Consider the following 23,061-nt stretch of genomic DNA (forward strand, 5'->3'; position numbering starts at 1 on the left):
GGATGTATGAAGTGAAGTCCTCTAATGCTCTGCACCATTCAATATTTTAATTTACGACTGAGGTGGCAGAAAAGAGAACACTTATGAAATGTGTGGAAAACACCACGGTGTGGAGAGACAGGCAAGCGTTTTGGAAGGTGGTATTAGAATTCAAAACAGCCCTGTGTGGGGAGACGATCCAGGCCAAGTGGCAGTGCTTTAGTCAGGGGTCTGACCTTTCCTTGCACTGGGCCCAAGTTTGCCCAGAAACAGCGAGTCCCCAGTTTGCCCAGCAACTGCAAGTCCAGCAGTCTGTTTGCCCAGCAGCAACAAAATGACACTGCTGGGTGGTGACCACAGGAACCACTGAGGAAAAGTATAAAAATGGCTCCTTGAGAGCCCGATGAGAGCACTCCTGAGGAACGGCTGGCCCGCACTGTGGTGATCTCCCCTTACTTGGGATGCCAGGTAAGGATACTTTCATGGGAATTGAGTGATACCTATTAGGTAGATTACAAGGAATTTTGGAATAGAAGCACAATAGTCCCCACTTGCAGGGGGGTGTAATTGTTATCCACTTAATAAGTGCCTTATCCCAATAAACCTCACTTTGTACCTCGGACATGGAACCTTATTCCTTCAAGGGGTAGATAGTAACAGAGGGTCCGACCACGACACCTGACAAATAGGAAAAATGGTCAGCAATTCCTAAAACTTAATCATCATGGAGAGAGTGCCACAGCTTATGGAAAGCCGCTATATGAGACTTCTCATGGACAGCTTCTTCCCTTCCTCCCTCTAAGTCCAGCTTGTAGTGCATGTTCTGCTTTAGTGCACAAGACAACATGGAAGCAAAGGTCATGACCATTCTCCTATTTCATCTTCATAACAGAAGACTGGACTAAGACTGGCAAGAGTAAGAGAAGATTGAGGCTCTGAGACTCTTCCATTGCTGGCATATACTCTGTAACCCAAAATCCTAAGATGTATGCCAAAGATACAAGACTGTCTTACACAGATTTCTCTTTCTAGAGATTTTCATACTACAGTTGAAAAGTTGGCATGCAGATGACAATGTTAACATCTATGGTTAGTGGCCCTGACTGGGGTCTAGACAGCTGTGTGCTTTAGGAAATCCCAGGACATTTCCCTGGTTTTTCACTCAGTTCAGCAGTTGTCTGCTGAAACCCAAATCCCAATACAAAAAGACTAAGATAACTATGTAAATGCTAACAGTCATCTGGGGTTATTTCCTAGCAAGCATTTACAACATGGAAATGACAGCATCACCCCTTGCATCACATAGTTACAAATAAGTTCCTCATCATCTAGAATCAGCACCCTGGTTTAATGTGAGGTGTGAAGGAAAACAAGCACTTTTAAGCCACGCTGCCTTCCTTTTCTTCCCTATCCACCAAGAACAAGATGACTGAATTTTCCAGGATACAATTAAAAGTTGGATTTAGCATATTTTTGTTCTGGAATTTTTGCATTACTCTGTCCAACCATGAGCCTCATCCACTCATCTGTTGCGTCTTCAATTGCAGATGCAAACTACATGCATAGATCTTGTTATTGGCAAATGGCTTTGTTAATGCATGCGGTCACATTATGTTACTCCGACAGGTAGGCCTTGCTGCTAAGACTATTTTTCCTGCTCACCTGCTCACCAGGTTGGCCACGGCTCCCTGGTTCACCCTGGAAAAACGAAGGCAAAACATTAACATTGCAAGGGCCTGACCCTTTTGTAAGAACACTTTCTCATTAGTAAAGTGTGTCCCCCATTGTCCTGGCCCTTGTTGTTCTACCTACTTCCCACAAGGCACTGAAATTGCCTTCTCAATGGCTTGGGAACTCAGACCACAGGGAGCCAATGCAAGGGCCAGGTCAGATCTCCCTACACATGTAGACTGGAGAGAGGAGCGTCAAACAGGGTTTGGTATTTTGGAACACCATGAACTCTGTAAGGCAATGAGACGCATCAGCTAATCCTCTTATGCCTCCAATTTTAGAAGAACCTTACTCTCCTGACTTCAGTATAAGAACTTCCAAACTCACCTTGATTGACTCAATGGCTACAGCAAACTATGAAATAAAATCCCTTACCTTAGGGCCAGCTTTTCCAGGAAAGCCTTCCTCACCCTTTTCCCCTTGGTCTCCCTGCAGAGAACACAAGAAGTTAATATACAAATTCCTCTGGTAGTGCAGCATGTTTGCAGGCAACAGCGAGGAATATTTTGACTTAGATGTTCGGTATCAGCCTGAGGATGTAAATGGAGCCATGTGAGAATATGTTTCCTGGAATGTTCTTCCATTCTAGTGATGTTTGCAATCATATCTCCAGCACTGATCACCCTACTGGAATATTTCTGGAATAACACGAAGTCAACCACTGTCACATTAAAGATGTACACAGTGAACTACCTGAAAAACAAAACCTCCATTCAGTTTCTTCAAACTATACGTGGTTAGAAAGTCTACATTGTTTCTGTTAAGAAAAATAAATAATTGTGGGATTGGCACCTTGGCCACTGGGCCTTTTAGGTAAATACTTTGAAACTGATCTTTCAGTGCAGGTGGCGTCAGCATGGAGAGCAGAGACTGCAGTGGATTAAGAGCTGAATTGTGCTACATAGCTAGGAAGTGCAGTAGGTACTACACAGTTCTGTGGATAAAATCTGTAGTTTATTTAACCTCAGAAATTTGTTATAGGCTCCAAATTTCTCACCTTTATTCATCTGTCAATGGGAGCTGGGGACTCTGCTAGACCTGGGCTGAAGCATTCAGTGCACTCATTTGAGAGAGGCAAGTAGAAATGTAGTGTGTTATTGGAATAAGTATGGGTCATAGTGCTCAAGTATCAGAGGCAAGAAGACTGCTGCCAGTGCAAACCAAGTAGATGGTTAAGAGCTGTTGTCCTTATTCTAATATAGTGTCATCATCCCCAAAGCCTAGCTTGGTCTTCATAGTCAAAATATGGCACATTCCTTTGACACTTATTTACATAGTGATGGCAAGTCAACCAGAGTGTCTTCTACTTCTATATTTCCTGTCTTCCTTCTCCCACTGCAGAGACAGCAGAGGAGACAACTCTTCCCAATCTGTCATTTGTAGAAGATTTCAAATGGGCATAAGAAGAAGAAAATAATGAAGAACCATCTTTCTGCCACACAGAACTACGGAAGCCTTAAGGGGGATGGCATCTCTTCTTTCTAGCCCTTCAGGGAGGAAAGAAAGGAATGTCTTTGGAGCCTGCTGCACTTCTTTGTTCTTCTTCTTTGTGCCTTGGACACATGCCTTGACTTGCCAGTGTCACTGGCTTTCTTGAGTGACATTAGAAGCTTCTCTGTTGGCAATGCTCTGCTGTGTTTGCCAAATAGGATGCAGTAGTTGAAGACTGGAAGAGGATCTCTCATCCCTGCTGTATTTACAACCAGCTCCATCTTCAGAGTGACTCAGTACAGTGAAATCACACCATCTGACTTGGCCCTGGAGCTTCAATGGTGGCTCAGTGATGTGGGATTAGTGAGGTGTGTTTGAGTCTGGAGATCTGCTCCCCTTCCCGCTTACACTTGCTACCTCACCCAGATAAGCTGCCCAGGTAAGTAGCTTTATACCAGTGTATGTGGCATCACCTACCTTTTGACCGGAAAGCCCAGGAAGCCCATTTAATCCATCTTTGCCAGGCAACCCCTAAACAAGAGAAAATCGTAAGCTGTAAGCACCTGCTCTTTAAATCTTTAACAGCAAGCTCAGGATAAGCGTGCTCAGCTCGTCCCTCTTGCCACTGACCTAAGTTTAAGAAAAGAAGAACCACCTCATGCATTTTGTTTTGACTCTTTCCCTACTGTGACTCAAAATATACAAAAGTTGTCATAATGCACATAGATGCACATAGATATGCTCAGCCCTTTTTTCAGTATCCCAGTTTTGGTGAACGACCACTGGATGTCAGTGTTGTTACAGAGAAACAACAGTATAGAGCTTTTATGTGCTGTGGATTCTTAAATAACTTTAAAAATTACACTTTTACTTATCATTCTCTCTAAGTTTCTATTATCTTTAGCTATAAAGATTTCTAAAAGTCTATTTCTCCTTTTAAATATTGGTAATTTCTTATACAATACATAGAATCCTAAAATTAAATTATACAACACATAGTGACAGAATTGTTCAGCAAGGTAAGAATTAAAATTACTTCCTGTAATGCATTTAAAATGGTAAGAAAAAGTTTTGTCCCCTTTTCGAGTGTCAGTCAATCCCCAAATACTGCAGGCTGTAGGTGGCACTTCTTAATACTAAGTATTTCATAATTCACCTTTCTTGACTTAACAGCCAACAGAAATTGCTATGCTCTGCTAAATCTGAGATTTTAATTTCAGTTCTTTGGCCTAATTCAGGAAACTCCAGGTCTGGAAGAACAGTATCTTGCCAAATGCAGAATGACTTTTGAAAGGTATCACACAAAAAACTCATCATGGCCCCAGTGTGTAGGAACAGTGGAGCTGTGTCCAGTAAAATTCTTGTTCAGAAAAGGTATTAGAGGCTAACGTCTGCATTAAAGGAAACAGCGCTGGAGCCCACATTGAAACCTTGCATGCAGACAAAATGCAGGAAAGGAGGCAGAGACTTGAGAATTAAAGTATTGGAAGTCATGGAGAGCATGAAAGCAAAAGAAGCAGTTCCTCAACACTTACAGCTGGTCCCGGTGGTCCGATTTTACCAGAAACTCCAATCTCTCCTGGCAGGCCCTGGAAAATGAAATCAGAAGAAAAAAAATGAAACAGTATTTCTGTCCTTTGCAGCAACCTCACTGGAGGTTGCTGCTTTCAATTTAAATGCAATTTTCCCTTCCACAGCAGTCAGGTCTCTGCCGTGGGGAGTCCTGTAGACATTGACTTATCCCCAGGTAGCACCGACGTGGTTCCAACACTCAGCACAGAGAAGCTGTCCTCTAGGACCAACTGTGGCTTTTCAGTGAGAAAATATAAGAGAAAACACACATTGCCAGAGGCCCTGACTCAGTTCCCACTGAAACCCATGACCTAAAATTCTCCCCAGCTGTTTTTTCTTCTCCTTGATATAAAGCAAAAAAAACCCAAGCTTGTTTTCTTACTGGCGCTCCAGGTGGTCCAGGGGATCCAGCAATGCCTGGGGGCCCTGGAGGTCCCTGCAAGAGATGAAGCAAAACCAGTTTATCAAACTCTTTGACAGTGGCTGAAAGCCTTATGTCCTTCTCTGTGGAGTCGGGGCCCTAATCAAAACGGGCAAAAGCACTGAGCTTTATTTCACTAACTTCTACCAAAAAAAAAAAAAGCAAGATGCCAAACTGAGCTCCAAGGGAACCATGCTTACGAGCAGAACGGGATCTCCTGCTTAAGCCAGTAATTACTATTGCTACAAGGTGAGCTCCATCCTCCACTCCAGTGCAAGAGACGGAGGAGTTGAAGGCCATCAATGGTAATGTATAACACAAAGCTTGTCCAGGGGGATTCCTTGTAGCATCCAGCCTAATTTAATCTTGATTAATGTTGTTTCAAAGTGAACAATTTACCTCTGCAAAAAGATCTCTGAAGTAACTAATGAATGGAATAGGCTTGTGGTTTGTGCTTTTTTTTTGGGGGGGGGGGTAAAAATACAAATCCAAGAGTATGGAGAAACAATGTAGTGAATCAAGTGTTTTAAAACAAATGCACCACCATTTTAGTGCCCTACATTAACCCTGTTGATAGCAAAAGGTCCTCAAAACCCCATACTTCAATGCACACATTCAGCTGGAAATGTCCTAACAGTCTTTCTTACTCATCTCCCTGCAACAGCTGTTTCTCTTAAGGAAAAAATATTCTTTCAATAGCCACCCGATTTTCAGAGGCATTTATTTTTGTGTGTTGAGCAAATTGTTAAATTTGGCTTCCTAGCTGAGAAATTTGTTTCCATACTCGACAGATCTTAACAGGTTGCCTGAGATGCAGAGGTATTCATTACTTTCAGCTTCCACTGTAGACAAGATAGGATTTCTCCTGTGCTCAGAATGACCCACGTGTTCATATATTTTTTTGGATCAGGACCTAAGCAAACAACATGAGGATGGATGTGAGAAATGGATATATGACTGAGCTGCAATTTTACCCTGGCTGTCTCCTTCTGCTTTTCTAACATCATGATTTCATTCATTTTCAGTTTTCAGCATAGGGGGAGTTCTGGTGTGTCTGTACATGAAAAAACAACAAACAACCCCTGCCTGCCATCCAAACCCTACATAAAGAATTGAAACTGAGCAACAGATACAAGATAGAAAATGGCCAGTCAGCATTTTCCCTGTCACCATTCATTATCACAAAGCACGGCTTTTGTGATTAAGGTATTACAAGTCACGGATCAATATTAGCATTTCACATTTAAGGAAAAATGTAGCTGAAGAGAAGAAAATGGTGTAAAAAAGTGAGGACAAGGAGTTATTTGTGGCATGGTTTGACAAAGAAGGTAGTAGATAAGCGGTCTTTTTAGAATACGCTTGTAAAATTCAGTCAGAAGAGAAGACAGCCTCTCACCAACAGATGGGGCAAAGGGACCTGCAGATGCACTTGCCTCCCATGATCTGCTTTCTCTGCAACTCAGAGCAGACGTGGAATCATCCCACCAACAACACTATCATTTGCAGAGTACCTCAGATGTGAGCATAACCAAAAAATCCCCAGAAAGATGTGCCTTGGGATGCACTGATGCTGCTGACATAATTCCTGGGGAGGCCCGCATTGGCTTCTGGGGACATTGGTTCAGCTGCTACTGTAGGATGGTCCTGCAGTTAAGGAGCTCTACTCCTATCAGGAGACACCTGGTTGAGACCATCGACCACTTAAAAAAGTTTTTGCCATTCAAAGAAAAGAATCAACAGGCTAAATTAGCCCAGCACAAGAGGTAATGCCACACTGTAGACACAAGTAGACCTCAGACAGCAGGGACCTGGCAATTCTGCTTGGCTCTACTCTGCCTCTACAAGGATGGTATCGCTGAGAGGCCCTGCAGAAGATATGGGCTCCAAGAAGGGGCTTCCATGAAGAGTGGGTGCAGTATGGGGAAAGAAGGCAAAAGTACCTTTAGAAAAAAACAACAAAAAACTGATTTGGCGCCAGAGTGGACTATGCAGAAGTTCAGGAAAGAAAGTGCAAAATTTACTTTTGCAGACTTTCCTTGCCAATTCCATTGGTTCCTCCCTAACAGCCTAATTTTGTTCTCTCTCTCTCTCTGCCAATAACTGAGCCACCTCCCACCATGAAACACATATTCTCCATGGCCCTACAACAGGGAGCTTCTATCAAGAGGTGAAAAACCCCAGCCAGGACCCAGCCTCAGCCCAAGCATCCCCAAGTATGATGCAAGTTACCTCACACAGTACAGAGAGGGGGTAATCTGACCTAAAAGCAAAGTCTCACTCAAGCATCTGTCCGCGACCAGCGTAATCCCTGAAACACGAGGTGCTACATCCTCCTCATCCCAACTATTTCTCCTAGTAACTCCTGATATTATCACTATCCAAGACAATTTCTAATTATGCTCTTAAACTTTCTGTATTCTGGACCACAATAACCTTGTTCAGACATAAGTCTTGAAATGGAAGCACACTGATCCTCACCCTAAATCGCCACTAATAATTCCATTTCATTGCTCTCCATGAGAGCAATCATCCGGGACATCATGCCCAAGACTGGTTTACTTCGATAGCTTCACCACATGTTGCACCAACAAATGTTACACTCACTAATGGAAAGCTGTTCTGATAAAAGCCTCTCTGAGATGGACATAGAAAGAACAATTTTATGTAATGACCACCAGTATCCCTGGGAGATGCACAGGATGCTGACAGCCTGCTCCAGCTGGCTGCATACACCAGTACACCTACTGTCCTACTGGATTTCTTGCATTCTGCAGCTTGGGATACAGCAAGTGACTAGGACACAGAGAAATAAAATGGCACGATCACATGAAAGTTGCAGAAATACATCATACATGGCCTTTATAGCGCCCTCCCTTTTGCTACTGTCCAGAGCAAATCAGTTTCACTTGCATACAAACTTCTGTTATTGTAGCCCTTCTCCTGACTTCTGAGTATACTTCAGAGCAAGGACTATTCTTTCTAAGTATTTAGAAAGGACCAAACTGACAGCATTTATTTGTGATTAAAAACCCCCCATAAAACAGCAGCAGCAGGACAGCTTGTAATGCTTAACCCCAAAATCTCATGCCATCTGTTTTCTTTGCTGCCCTTTTTTAACTGAGTGCAGATTAAAGTACCTGATTTAAATCATCACCTTTTGCAGAGATCATTTGATTAATTACACAGACAAGAGTCCCTGTCCCAAATCTAGTCCTCAGTGTTGCCCCTTTAAAACTCTGATCTAGAAGAAAATAATCATGGAGTGGTTTTTTTATGGCTGGTAAAGACTCTGATGAGTGCTTCCTACATGCTGAAGCAAAAACTGATATATGAAAACTATTCTAAAACAGGACTACACAAACTCAGTTTGGAAAACAAATGCAAAACATGGATCTTTTATCAAAATGTTTAAATGGAAGTATTTTCAAACTGTTGTTTTGAAACAAAAAGATTTCAAATGTTCATTAAAATCCAAAGGGGGGGGGGGAGTGTGTGTGTGTGTGTGATGGGGTGGGACATCTTTAAAAACATTGGAGGGGGTGGATTTTTACAGACTTCTATTTCATCCAGCTCCATTCCTTAGACAATGTAATTCAGGGACAGTTCTCAGGAAAGAAATCTGACACTCTCCATATTGGAGGAACAGCTGTGCCTGTCCTCCAGGATCCACTAAAGGATGCTCTCCTTTTCCAGTGTGTACCTTGCTGAAAGACAGGCTGGGAAAGGGAGAGCTATTAAGATTTAGGTTCTGCACTCCCTAAGGAAGCTCTAAAAAGGAAAAAAAATCAAACCTTTCTCTGTGACTACATCAGTAGGCTTGGCCTAAATCTCTTTTCCATGAAAGAAAGGATGGCTGTTTTAGAGGGAGGTGAACAAATGCCATTCCATGATGGAAAATGAAGTCTGATGGCTTTTCCAGATACATGTCTCTGGAGGCAAAGCTTGCACAGACATATTTTCTGTATATTATTCCATTCTGATGACTGGATTCTCTTACACTATGAGAAAGGCTTAGATAAGCCCTTAACTCATGTCAAAACAGACTGTGGTCTGGACTTTTTAGGCAGTGTGCCAGCTTTACAAACAAGAAGAACCTTTGGGACATGCAAGAGCATCCTGTCTGCTGCCACAAGGATAGCAAAATGCTTAACTACGGTGCTGACAGCCTTTTCCCCTCCAGTGTCTGTGCTTGTCTCCACTTCAACACCAATTACTCCTTGCAATTTCACCTCTCAGAAAGTCCCCACAGACCCTTCTTGTTGGCTTTGCGCTGTCTCCCCTTTATTTCTACCTCTCTCCCATCAGAAATGAGGCTGTTGCAGATAGTTTTGTGGAGCAGTCCATGTGTCTTACTATGACCCTTGCTATTCCAAGTCCCCATTTCTCCCTTGCTGCATCTGAGTGGGTTCTGGGATCAGCTCCTCAAATCTGCTCTTCATTTCTCACCCCAGGCACTACAGTATCCACCAGCACAATTACTGTGAATTCTTTTCAGTAATGCTGCATTAGAGCACCATATTGCTCTCTTTGTTTAAATCCTGCCTTGCAAACCAAGACAAAGATAAGAGGATATAGAAAAAGGCTGTTGCTGATGACACTGAAAACCAAAAGCCTAAAGAGCCAACAGATCGGAGCATTTACCTATGATGCACGCACTACAGTTAGCTTCAGTGATAGTGCCGTAATTCATAAGCGGATTAGGTCTCCAATTATTTCACCAGGTGGCATTGTAATTGGAATACCAACATTATTTTTAAAAATAAAGTGTTTTTCAACAAAAATTCTCTGACCTGTCTTTCCAGCTCTGTAAAAGTACTGAATAAAGTCTCTCCAGGAGAATTTCTTGCTTCCAGTGAAAGGCAGGTTTTTTTAATTTCATCACTTAGTGTAAGATATGGACATGATCTCTTTTGTCTACAGGGGAAGATTTATTTCCCTATGTGTTCGCTTTGAGTTGGTTTACTGAGTCAGTGCAGCAAATGAGAAAAACAACAAAAAACCTCCCTTATGGTCTTTTGTTTCAGTACTATTAGTGATCTGCACAGGTTAAGACTTTTCTTGCTTTATTTTTGTTAAAGGTACAGATCTTATTAAAGATAGCTCTGAGCAATATCTTCCAATTTCAAGCAGCACTAGCATAGTTTGAATTCAATCTGAGGTTTGCAGCTGGGGCCTGTATCCTTTTCTTACATTTTGCAGTATTAACTTGCATTATAAAAAGGACGTTAAGGACACCATGCATTTCAGAGGATATAATTTATTTCCCGAATTACTTAAGAAAAGCTGGGCTTGAGCTTATACCCTACGGACAAGTCTATGCTAATTAAATCACTGCCAGCCATAACCATAAAAGGTACAGCTTGTACTGGTCCTCCTCATAGGTCTTAGTTATACCACCAGGTTATCTAGCATAAGGCAAGCCTCAGTAACAGCCCAGAGATATTGCAAGTGTGATGTATGGCATTTTTGTTTAAATCTCAAAGAGTTTTGACTTGTTTTGCTGTCTTACAGGTGAACAGCATGTACCTGCTTAGCCCAGGGAATCTAGAGAGTGGCTCATTGGACCATCTGTAGGTACCTGCTTTAGGAGAGCTTCAGGCTCCACTGATGATATTAACTGGTTCTTCATCAACAGTAGCTCAGACACCTGCATCCCCATCCTTAACCCAACAAGTACTCACATTTAGAGCTGAATCCCAGCCCTGGTAATTCAGTGATACAGGTCAGAGTGTCTGAGCCTTCAGTTAGCACTGGGGCATCAGCTCCCCTCCCTGCTGAGCCTGCGAACACAGCCTTCACAGCTCACTTAGCGTACACTGCCTAACTGCAGATCTCCTTCCTCCTCAGGATACCCCTCATGCCTAGAAAAGCATTTGCAAAGGTACCTCATCAACCGCTTTCAGCCCCTTCTCTGAACTCCTCCTATCAACAGATGATGGGATAGACAAGATATACCGAGATCTCGGGCGACCATGCAGAAATGCACAGCCTCGTTGTTTCCCGTGCTTGGCACCCATTCATCTATTTCAACGGAAAGTGCTTTACAGAAATGCTCATTTTTCAGTCTGCATTTGAACAGCCTACTGCAATAGAAGTTTGGTCCATGATTAAGGTTCCTGGAAACTAAAATAGTACAAATAAATAATAACAACAAAAACACATTATGAGTTCAGACGTCTGTGTCCTTGCTGCAGGAAAATAATTCATATCCAGAGGGGAAATAAGACCCAGAGTGTCTACTCCATGGCTTAATGATGTTGCAAGATGCACCATTTCTAAAGGTCACTGGAAAATAAATGCTCAGTTTTGGGGGTGCTGACTGGACAATGTGGAGCAAATAAGCACAAGGACTGGTTCACCACCACAGCTGACTTAGAAGGAAAAAAAACATTTAAAAATCTTTTGGGATTAAAATGTAGTTTGAGTTAGTGTGTGCAAGGAGAGAGGCAAAAGTAGGGCTATGCTATTGTCACAAAACATCCCCAGGCTAGCTGAGAAGTTGCCTCCTAGCTGCTGCTTCAGGATTTGACACTTCAGTAAACCCTCATATGTGACCACTCCAAGTCAATGGTCCTTGAGAGTTGGACTAACATCATCTCAACTGCGGTTCATCACTGGATCTGCTGATCCTGCTCCAGAGTAGCCCTGAGTTCCCTTGCACAGCTGCTTGATCCTTCTGTGGCTTCTCAGTCGGACTGAGCATGACAGCAACTGTTCTTCCTGACAAAGCTCAACAGTAACTTCAGATGGTCTTTTTGATGTCTTTCAGCAACAATGTGCATTCTACAGCTCCTATATCCACTCCTTCCTTTTGCCCATACAGCTATCAATGGGGGAATCAGGTCAGAAAACAAAAGTATATTTAAATTTAAAACAGCAGAGGAAAGGGAGGTTATTTTAGTGTCCTAATCTAGTTTATATATGGCCAACTCAAATCAGTTGGCCCTCAATGTCATGGAGATAGCACAGGAACAGGTGACACAGACTTCGACACATAACTGGAAAGAACATCCATGTAACTACAGCATAAGGAAACTGCTTTTCTTCTTGGGTATTTTTGGGGCATAGACTGGTTAAGAAAAAAGAGGCTGATAAAGTGCTTAAAAAAAGCTAATGTCACAAAAAGTGCTGTTAAACTGAAAAGTAGTTTTGTCACAAACTGAATGTAAGCACTTTCTCCAAACAGAAATATGGAAATCTGCAGTAATACGTCCAGAACAGAGTGCCATTGCAAGAACAGGAACAATATTTTTCCATTCTTAGAGTTAGCTTGGAGGAAGCCTCAAATTAAGTATCCCTCGATGGGGCTAGCATTATATGTAGTTTTAATTAACATAAAATTTGCTAACTTTATTTAGCCTGTGCGGAAAGGACAATTACTTAATGCTATGTCAGCAATTTTCTCAGATACATTAACAGAATTGCTAATACACGCATATATATATTTTTTAAGTTGTGAGGAACTTGAGCTGAGCAACTGTGACATTGTTTGGATGGATAGTGTCAGATATCTCAGAAATAATGCATGGAGAAAAATCTTCCCCCAAAAGCAAGGAAAATCCTCTCCCAATGATTCAGAAGGCTTGGGGGGACAAAATCTTTTAAATCCATTAGAAATAACTGTCTTCATTCCTCTCAAAGACTGCTGATGAAACAGTTGCAAACCAGATACCATACCAAAGGAAAAAGTCTTAAAAATATGTAAACCAGTATCAAGTGGTGTTTTGCAGGGCAAGGTTCCCAGCTGGACACAGGGGCCCTCACCTGCACGGAGTCACAAGTATTTGGATTGCCTCTTTGACATCCACCATAGACATGTGAACAGCTCATTGTAAAATGTCTGCCACAGAAACCATTTCTAGATCGTGTTTCCTGGTTACAAGGGCATAGCTTGCCAGAGGAAATAAATGAAAAATCAGCATCTGCTGTCTAGCAGTGTGCTGTTTGTTGCAATACATCACCCACAGCTGTAGCAATGGAGGCTCTTCATTCCTGCCCAAAACTTAACCAATTATTGAAACAAATGCCAAAGCCAAAGACCCAGTTCATTAATTTATTACTGAAAAGGGAATGAATGAAATGCTCAGTTTTATCCTGAGTGGTCAGCTTAAAGTGAGGTTGAATCTCTCCTGCTTGAGGACATTCCCGCAAATATTTTTCTTATTGCAGGGGCGACCCTACAGAGCAACTCAGATCAGCTGAGTTTGGCTACAAAGTTAGCAAGAAACCAAGCCAGAGACAAGTGTCACTGTTATTATAATACAGCACAGAATGGGTTGATCCAAGGTGGAGCCGAATCCTCTCTGACGATGCTTAACATGAACAGCACTATTTTGCCCTTATGGTGTTATAGATGGTGCAATTTGGAGCACTATCTTGCTAAAAGCTTTAAAAAAAAGGAGGTAAGGGGTCATTAACTTAAGACATCCTTCCTCACAGGGAGGATAAACATTTAGTTTTAAACCCCTGTCTCTACCTTCCTCAGTAAGCCAACTCCTATTCCTCTGTAACAAGTAGAAATGTGGGTATCAAAGCCACAAAACCAGACTTGTGCTCAAAGAAGTGTGCTTTCTGAACAGCAAATACCTTTTAAACTGCTTCTTCCCTCAAGACTGCAGCACAGGAGGTATATCTGCAATTGCTAATTCACACAGCCAACAATTAGCTGAGGCACTACCCTAAATATTACAAAACACAAATCATTGCTTTCCCTCTGGAATCATACTGCTGTATGAACAAGCCATGGGGAAATCACATACAAAACACCTTCTTATGACCCTGTTCAAAGATGCTGAAAAACTGTGGAAGGTAAAGGTAATCGCTGCCAGACAGGCAGACTTCTCTCAATCACAACAGGATAAATTAGACTGGCTCTTAAAGGAGAAATACCAACTTCAAAGATGTTGCAGATGAGAAGAGAACAATGTCACAGCATGCTGCATTGTGGTTCCAAGTCACCTGTTGCCACAAAATATGTTTCTCCATATATTATATGAAAAAGAAGAAATCATCACTTACCTGAGGGCCAATCAGACCATTGATCCCTGGGAATCCTGGTTCTCCCTTTTTACCCTGCATGTTCAACAGAAGAGCAAGTATTAGATGCCAGGACAAAGACTGCTACTGACTTTCCAAAGCCCTTCACCCCAAAACTGGTAAATCATTGTAATGTGGGTACACAAAACCCTCTGACCCAGAGGGTCAGAGAAGTCACAGTGCGGAGATGCAGCCAAGGGACGTACCCTGTGTAGACACATGCTGAGAGGCACTTTCCTTCCTGAAGTCTAGCCCTTCAACCCTCCCCAACAAAGCCAAGCAGTGTCCCTCATGTTCCTTGCCCTGTCTCACGCATTAAGAAAGAAAGTAATTAAGAACTGTGGTGCATGGATGAATATAAAAGATTCACAATCTCTAAGCCAGGAAACAGGGAACCATGAAGCATTTCTAACTAGGGTTGGCATTACCACCAAGGGACAGAGCTCACTGTCTCCTCTGCAACAAGAAAAAGAATCCTCCAGAGGAACCAGAGAGCTTTGCTGGTGCAAGGGAAGGATAAGCCAGGACCTGGAGTATTCCCTTGAGACAAGTTCACCTATATGAATGCTGCAGCAACTGTGTTCCCCATGGGTTTGACCTCAAAGAGTTCACAGAGAAAAGTCCTACACGAGGAAAAAAAGAGGAAGAAAAGATGCAGTAAGGATGCATGAAACACTGGAGTTAAGGCAGAGACTGGATTTTTTTCTCAACTCAACAGCTGACTTGTTGTGTTACTTTGGGCAAGTCACATATTTTGTGACTCGGCTTTCTTGTAAAAATAATCTATCCTTCCCTGATGTGTAATAGGCACTGAATCATTAATACTTCTGAGGTTGTTAGTAATATACTAGGAGTGTACAAGACGAGCCATGTAAACATCCAAGAGACAGAGAAGTGACTTTTTTTCTCCCTCATTTCTACTTCTCATCCAAACTGATTTTCTTTTTAGAAGGATATTATAATTAAGCAAGTTTCATGTCACTGATGATGTGATTGGTCTTGCAGATGTGTAAGAGTCATATATATAATTTTCCCTTTATTTTTCTTTCTTGAAATATGTCCAGAAACAACACCTACAAACGACATCTTCCTGCTGACTTAAATGAATGAAAAATCTAAAACATCACAAGCAAAATAAGTTTTCATCATATTTTCCCCTGTTTTGACTGAGATTCATTAGCTGGTGTGTCAGAATCTGATCTTTTTCTTATTTTTCTCATAACAAAAAAAGCAGCTGTCGCATACAGAATTTAAGAAAAAAATTAAAGGAGCGATTATGAGGCCCTTGGGTATCAGAAGGAGTTTGTAGTCATTTCCAGGACCCTAATACCAATAAAAATCTGCATTATATACTCAGTACATGCACTATTCATGAGTGCTCCTACTTTTTCAAGATCCATCACTTCTTTGCTTGTCAAACAAAAAAAGCCCATTTATAACCTGAAGGACTCATGTTACCACATGATTCAACATATGTTTTCTAGTTAAAGATGCTCATTTTGCCAACTGCCAAGGTGCTCGTGCAAAGGACACTGTTAAGATCCTCATTGTAATAAATATATAAGCTTATGAATAGAGCATACAGGATGTGGTGTGTGGGGCCAGACCCAGGAGATGAATATGCCTGCATGCCACCTCCAGCTTCCTATCAACACAAGAGCTACACGTTAGGTTGGCTGGTTCCACATCTGGAACACTGAAGCCAGCATACAACACAGTGTGACTGATTCCTTCGTGTCCCACCAACCTCATTGGTCACTGGGCATAATTAGCACCCACCTTGCACCTCCCCTGGTGATATTTATGCATCTCCTTAGACTCTAATTCAGAGACTGCATTAGAGGCAGGAACCTGCTATAAACATTTTTGATAACCCTTGGAAGGAACGTAATGGAATTAGCTTCCTAAGTAGTAACCCTAAATCAGATATCACAAGTTGGAGAGCATGAACATACCCTGTTGCGTACTCTATACAAAACCACAATGGGTGATAGATACATTAGTATTCAGGCCAACAAAATCCCCAATGAGCCTTGTAACCTTGCAAGTGAAGAGATGCAAGTAGTACATGTGGACCTTATTTTGGAGGTCCACATAGGTGTGGCTTTAGCAGCTTTACAGCTTAAGGGCATTATCTGGTTACGGTCTGCCAAACTACTGCTTTTTGGAAACTTGATCCCACCTGTAAAATATTACTTGGGGAACCTAGGAAGGTTGTAGCAGCACCACCTTCTCCCCAAACCCATCTCAAAAGCCAAGAGGCAGAGGAAGGACATATTTTGCCTCCTGTGACAAGTATACACCAATTGTTCTGTTTCCATGCTGATGGCCGGGCACGCTAATCTGTGGGAGCAATGAGAGATGTGAGGGGAGCCTATCCTTTCCTGGGGTGTAATGCTGAGAAATTTTGGTGCTTTTCAAAACACTGAGAAATCCCTTAAAGCAACATATAATTATACTGACAGAGAGGCTAAGAGAGTAATTTACCATTGCAAAGGGGACATTTTGGCCACTCAGAAGTTAGCGAAAACCAAACTACAACAGATTTGCTCCATAACATTACAGCCTGTCTATAAAGTACAGAAATACTTGCTGGGAGAAATTATACCTATGAGAGCAAAGCTCAGCGAAATGTCACATCGCCTAATAATATGACAAAAAGCCAGTAATTATGCTCTGTTACTTATAGTAAGAATCAGCTAAGTGTGTAAGAATGTGTATCCTTTAGCTATATGAAATTTATGTTATTTGCCTTTATCAGCAATTTGAACAACATCACAGTAAAAAAGGTGTGTTTTATTGGAAATGGATATATTTACCTCACTCATAATTATGGCTTCCCTCTGGATTTAATCTACGCCATCAGTCCCTTTTTCATTCTTTTTGTTAATTTGCTTACATTTCGATTTCTGCAAGGCTGAACTTTGCCAGGGCAGGCAATGTCATCTGAACATTTCAAGCACCCACAAATATATATGAACACAATCATCCATCAGAATGATCTGTACCATAAAAAAGACAGGAAACCAAGGGAAAATGTTGGCTCCACTCTGCTAGAGGGGAAATTTTGAAGGGTATCATAGCCCAAGACTGTTTCTCACCTTGCTGTCCAATAGCCAGAATGGCCATATATATTCATAGCATGTTTTTCTCTGAGGCTTGGCCCCAGGAACAGAGGTGGATTTGGTACCAAGTACATAGGAAGCATCCTTAATTGTGAACGAATATGACTGCTAGCATAAATGTCAACTGTTTCCTCTGTAAGCTAGATGGGATGCTAGGATTACCCCTTTCAGCCCTGTCCTCTACATTACTAGAGAAGCCAGAAGAAATCCAGCAGTGTTAATCAGTTTGAGCCCCCTAAAGGCACCAACCTTCTACAGTCTGCATATGTATTAGATAATGACAGTAAATTATGAAGTGAGAGCATCTCCCTAGCTTGAGAATGCAAATACCATCAGCGTTGGCCAGCTTATGGGTGATTATTGGGGCTGTTGTGACAAAGGGCTGTAAGTATTTCTGGACACTGAGAGAGATTGCACCTTGGGACTGGCTCCTTCCAAAAAGTCTACCTAATTTGCTGGGCAAACTTATTCCCCTCTCTCTCCTCCATTATTTACACATCTCCCCCTGGAGATACCAATCAACTATCTCCTTCCCTTGGACCCTGTGAGTCTAAGGTTGTTCAAATCAAGGGGAGTTTATACACAGAGAAGTAAGAGTTGAAACATTGTTGACTGCCCATTTCAAGCTGCGACTGGCCAGAACAGGAACATCATATGCAACAACCCATTTAGGAGAGAGATGGGTCAAGAAGTGGAAAGTCAAATACATGTATTTCTGTCCTGCCATCAGATGCAAAAAGAAGAGCTCAGTAGCCCTCCAGAGATCTGATAAATTTATCTCCCCCATGACAACCAGCATTGATAAACCTTCCATGTATTGGCAAGTGCTCTTAACCCATCTATTCTGGGTGGAAGGAGTGCCCTGAACCCAGCAGTCCCCAGTTTTAACAGGATCCTTTAGGCTTTATTATAAAACAAATAGTAGTATTTACTGAGACTTATAGCCTTGTACTCTAGTTGTAAAGAGTCAAGAAATGTCTGTTAAGCTTTTTGTGTGGCTCTTACTTCAAGAATAAACATCCAGGGGATGTGGACACACAAACATGAAAACCTGCTGAAACATGACAGCTGTATTAAAGATGCGGAAGACACCCCTTTGTAACTCACCCCTGGAGCTGCACTCCTTCCTCTTGCCTCCAACCTGACAGACCGTGACACTGAACTTTGCAATTAGCTCACAAAAAAAGGATCTTGCAGTGAAATTTTTCTAAGTTATCTCTGTTTCTACATCCAACTCACTCTCTGTGCTTCACATAAATTATTTTGTGCATAAAGTGACTTGAAAAAAGGGGAATTATTATTACTTATCTGCCCGACTCATGTACATTGGACTCTTAAATACGGAGAAGGACATTCATTAAAGGTTACTATTTTAAGAATATATTTTCCATTAATTTTTTTCCCCATACTTACTATCCTATGAGACTCCTGTATTTTTTTGTTTGGTTTGCACTGATTTTTCTTTGAGCATGGGAAAATTTTGACAATGCAAATTTGGAAAACTAGGCTGCAGTGCAGCACATCAAACTTGAAGTGGGTCTAGCTAGCTACTATCTCATGCCTATGTGGAAAGTACTGCAACAGGATAAATGCTTTCTCAGTTTCCTTCTGAAATTTCAATCACTTGAATGAACTTGTGTCATTTCAAGAAGAGGCAAATGCTTGAAATCCAAGTTATATGGAGCATACTTCAGAAGAACCTTGTGTTTAGGCTGGATTATGCAAAGATCGGCATGCCTTCCAGGAGCATGTCATACATCTGCAAGTTTTGTGTCTGTCAAGCAAAAAAAAGTTGGGTTTATTTCCAACAAATATTTCAGTAGATCAGGTGTCAAAAAACTTAAGAGCAGAATCAAAATACTTCAATTCTCTTCCATTTCACAGGAGAAAGAGGAGAACAGGAAGAGGGGAAAAAAACACAAAACCACCCTAAAATGAAACCAGACTTTCTGAGTTCTACCTCTTTTTCAGGCAGTTTTAGTAAAATCAGAAAGACAGTACTGTCTATTACTCAAAGATCTTATGGGACAGATGAGAACAGCAAAGCTGCTTTCTTCCCACTGTGTGCTCTTAATGTGAGGGTATCCTTGTCAAAATATAGGCGTCAGGTGCCAAGCACTTGGAAGCAGCTGGCTAATAAAATGAACATAACCCATTCGCTTGGTTCAGGTTGGAATTGTTATCTCCTTGCCCCCAGACAGGATCAAAGGATGGACAGGAGTTGTCAGATGAGCAGTTCAGCAGATGTACTGAGGAGACTGTGAATTTTTTCTGTGCCCATAAAACACTTCAAGACCTGCAACTACAGCAGGCTAACAGAGAAGTGCTTTTAAATGCCTGGAAGATGATCTGTCTTCCCAGCTTATGCTCCTCCCAGTGTGTTTCCACTACTGGGCCACTCCCCCAAATATAAGCAGCCCTCCAATTAGGTTTCCATGTTAAAGAATTATGCCTGTGAGTGTGCATTATTATTAACTACATTGAAAACACATGCACCATATTGGAGCTCCTGGGAATGGGTTCCAGGACGGAGAGTTCATATATAGCAAGCTTAGCTTATGATAAATTTGGCAATCAGATCTCTGTAATACCGTCAGCTTTTTATAGAGCACAACACTCGCTTCACTCTGCCCCCAAACACGTCTGGTTTCATTTTTTTCTAAATAAAACATTAGGAAGATGCTTTATCACATTCTTCAGTCAGCTCAGGAGCATTTCTTTTTCTAATGCCAACTAGGGTCCTGTAGTGTCTTCTTCAGTCTGTCCCCTGTCACTCAAACCCCATCCTCCTGCAGAGCAGAAAATCCCAGCCTTTGGGCACAATTTCTGTGACTCACCAGTGACCTTTATGCTTTCAAGAACAGCTGTGAGTACGCTGCTCTCTTGTCCACAACTTCTGTAAAGTTTGTCTGAGAGTAACATGGTGGTGCTCTAAACAATTTGGAGGTGACCTGCTGGGTATGGTTGGGCTATATCTAAAGTTCTCCATGCTTGCAGATAGCAAGGCTGGCTTAGTGGCAAGCCCTCAAAAGGGAACAGAGACATAGAATAGATTCATAGAATCATTTTGGTTGGAAAAGTCACTTAAGATTATCGAGTCCAACCATTAACCTAGCACTGCCAAGTCCACCACTAAACCATGGCCCTAAGCACCATGTCTACACGTCTTTTAAATACCTCCAGAGATAGTCACTCAACCACTTCCCTGGGAAGCCTGTTCACCAGCTTCGTTGCCCTTGGGTGGACACACTCCAGCACCTCCATGTCTTTCCTGTAGCGAGGGACCCAAAACTGAACACAGTATTCAAGGTGCGGCCTCACCAGTGCCGAGTACAGGGGGACAATCACTTCCCTGCTCCTGTTGGCCACACTGATACAGGCCAGGATGCTGTTGGCCTTCTTGGCCACCTGGGCACACTGCTGGCTCATATTCAGCCGGCTGTAAACCAGCACCCCCAGGTCTTTCTCTGCTGGGCAGCTTTCCAGCCACTCTTCCCCAAGCCTGTAGCGCTGCATGGGGTTGTTGTGACCCAAGTGCAGGACCCGACACATGGCCTTGTTGAACCTCATACAACTGGCCTCGGCCCATTGATCCAGCCTGTCCAGATCCCTCTGCAGAGCCTTCCTACCCTCGAGCAGATCAACACTGCTGCCCAACTTGGTGTCATCTGCACACTTACTGAGGGTGCACTCGATGCCCTTATCCAGATCATTGATAAAGACATTAAACAGAACTGGCCCCAAAACTGAGCCAACACTGCTTCTTGGTCTTAAGCATGGTCTTAAGCAATCTGTAATACCAAGGCCAGAAGCAGCCTTGGGCCACGTGAAGTCCTGATGACTGGGCTTCTTTGCCCCACTTGGTTATTCAGCCGTACTTGTACCATACATTAGCAGAAGATTCTGCAACTGCTCCAAGAAACGTGCAGTCTAAGCAGGGGTGATGGAAAAACATTTAAGCAAGTACAATGAATGTATTTAACTGAAAGATCAATCTTGAAGTAGCTGTCTTAAGAAATTAAACTGACGCTCTTTAACACAAATGGTGACTCTCTAAAGATTATGCCTTGTTTATTGGCAACTGTACTATCCCATGTATTCTTTTATTTCTTCAGCAATAACAGGAGCAGCAACTTCAGGCCCAAAGAATATCATACTTCCTCTTTTCCTAGAAATCCTTCCAAGATGTATGACCCTATTCCTGTCAGCCAAACTGTCACTAGAGTACTTGGCAAAATATGTCATCTTCTATGAAGCCTATACACTGTGTAGGTGGCTTCTGCATTGTATTTCTAACACCAGCCAACATTGCCTCTGTCCTTGCGCAGGTCAAGATCCTTCGTTTCCAGGGGACTGTGTTATGAGACACGAACTCCTCTATGAAATGGTTCCAAACACATCTTCAGTCCATTAGTAGTTTGTGCCAGCTGCATTACAGCTAACTAAAGCACTGCAGGCTTCTAAGAACTCTAACAAATGGTCGCATCCACATCCCTGTGTCAGGACAGGGACTCTGTGCATGTGCCGACTTCGCTTACATCTTGGTTGAAGACCACAATGCAAAACTGAGGTTGAATCATACTGCAAAACAGTAACCGTTTTACATCAGCCCCTTTGCAGCATGCTACTTGAAAAGGTCCTGAAGTCAGTCTTGCACTATAATCTGTCCCATACATTACAACATATTAGTGCAGAATATTTTTAAAGTACCTCAGGAACCAAATTTTCAGGAAATACAAATTGATACAGCATGATATCTTGAAACCTCACCTGTATAAAACAGCAGAGGGACCAGGCAAGCAGATGGTTAGTGATTTTCATCTGTTCTACACAGGTCTGCTGAAAAGGAGTCCCAAATCTGCCTCTAGCTCTGATTCTTCTGTCCTTACCACAGTGAAAAAGGCTATGTCTATGCTAAACACAATGGGCCAGGGCTCCATGTGCAAGAGCACACGAGCTTGTGTTCATGCAGCTAAACTCTCCTTGTCACAAACGAGGATGGCCTTTGTCATCCAGCATGCCAGATACAGTCACCTTGCAATGGAGGGACATTTGTGGGAGACAACTACTTGGCATGACCCAAAGGTGTGCTGGGGAACATGCTCAGTGTTAAACAAACCCATGCTCACACTGCTGCTCTGGCTGTTTGGTTTGCTTACGTACCTGTATAGCCTTACACTCCTACTCCTATTGACAGGGTGTGCAGAGGTGAAGAGATGCGTCTTAGAATAGAATCATAGAATAATTTAGAATCATAGAATCATTTAGGTTGGAAAAGACCCTTAAGATCAAGTCCAACCATAAACCTAACACTGCCAAGTCCACCACTAAACCACGTCCCTAAGCGCCACATCTACATGTCTTTTAAATACCTCCAGGGATGGCGACTCCACCACTTCCCTGGGAAGCCTGTTCCTGTGCTTGATAACCCTTTCAGTGAAGAAATTTTTCCTAATATCCAGTCAACAAGCCAAGTCTAACAACATGCCAGGGGTAGAGCCACAAATGAAACCGAGACATTGTGATCCCGTCCGCCCATGTCCTCAACACTGGGCTATGCTGCTAGAGAGCCTTCTTGTTTGGGTGTGTGCAAGAGGGTTCGCTACAGCTCTAAGCTGGGCCTTCAGAGCCTGCCCTCACCTCACATCCAGTCATTTAAAACTAGACTTAAACAAGTATTTGAGATTTCTGCTCTCGGCATTTTAACTTTTAAGCTGTCTAGAGAAATACTTGCTTTCTGCAGCCAAATTTATTTAAGATGGTAAT

The 23,061-nt window shown here is 42.3% G+C and overlaps 1 protein-coding gene across 1 annotated transcript in view; it reads right to left on the bottom strand.

Annotated features, from left to right (window-relative positions):
- The window catches only part of COL22A1 (collagen type XXII alpha 1 chain), a 209,309-nt gene that overhangs the window by 61,868 nt on the left and 124,380 nt on the right, over positions 1–23,061 (bottom strand). Inside the window, exons 23-28 of the mRNA XM_069780112.1 lie at positions 14,153–14,206; positions 5,096–5,149; positions 4,677–4,730; positions 3,619–3,672; positions 2,086–2,139; positions 1,642–1,677 (exon numbers count right to left, since the gene is read on the bottom strand). Of these exons, the coding sequence (XP_069636213.1) occupies positions 1,642–1,677; positions 2,086–2,139; positions 3,619–3,672; positions 4,677–4,730; positions 5,096–5,149; positions 14,153–14,206 (306 nt within the window). The remainder of the gene's footprint in view (positions 1–1,641; positions 1,678–2,085; positions 2,140–3,618; positions 3,673–4,676; positions 4,731–5,095; positions 5,150–14,152; positions 14,207–23,061) is intronic.

Source organism: Haliaeetus albicilla, chromosome 3, assembly GCF_947461875.1.
Source record: "Haliaeetus albicilla chromosome 3, bHalAlb1.1, whole genome shotgun sequence".
Classification (NCBI taxonomy): Eukaryota; Metazoa; Chordata; class Aves; order Accipitriformes; family Accipitridae; genus Haliaeetus; species Haliaeetus albicilla.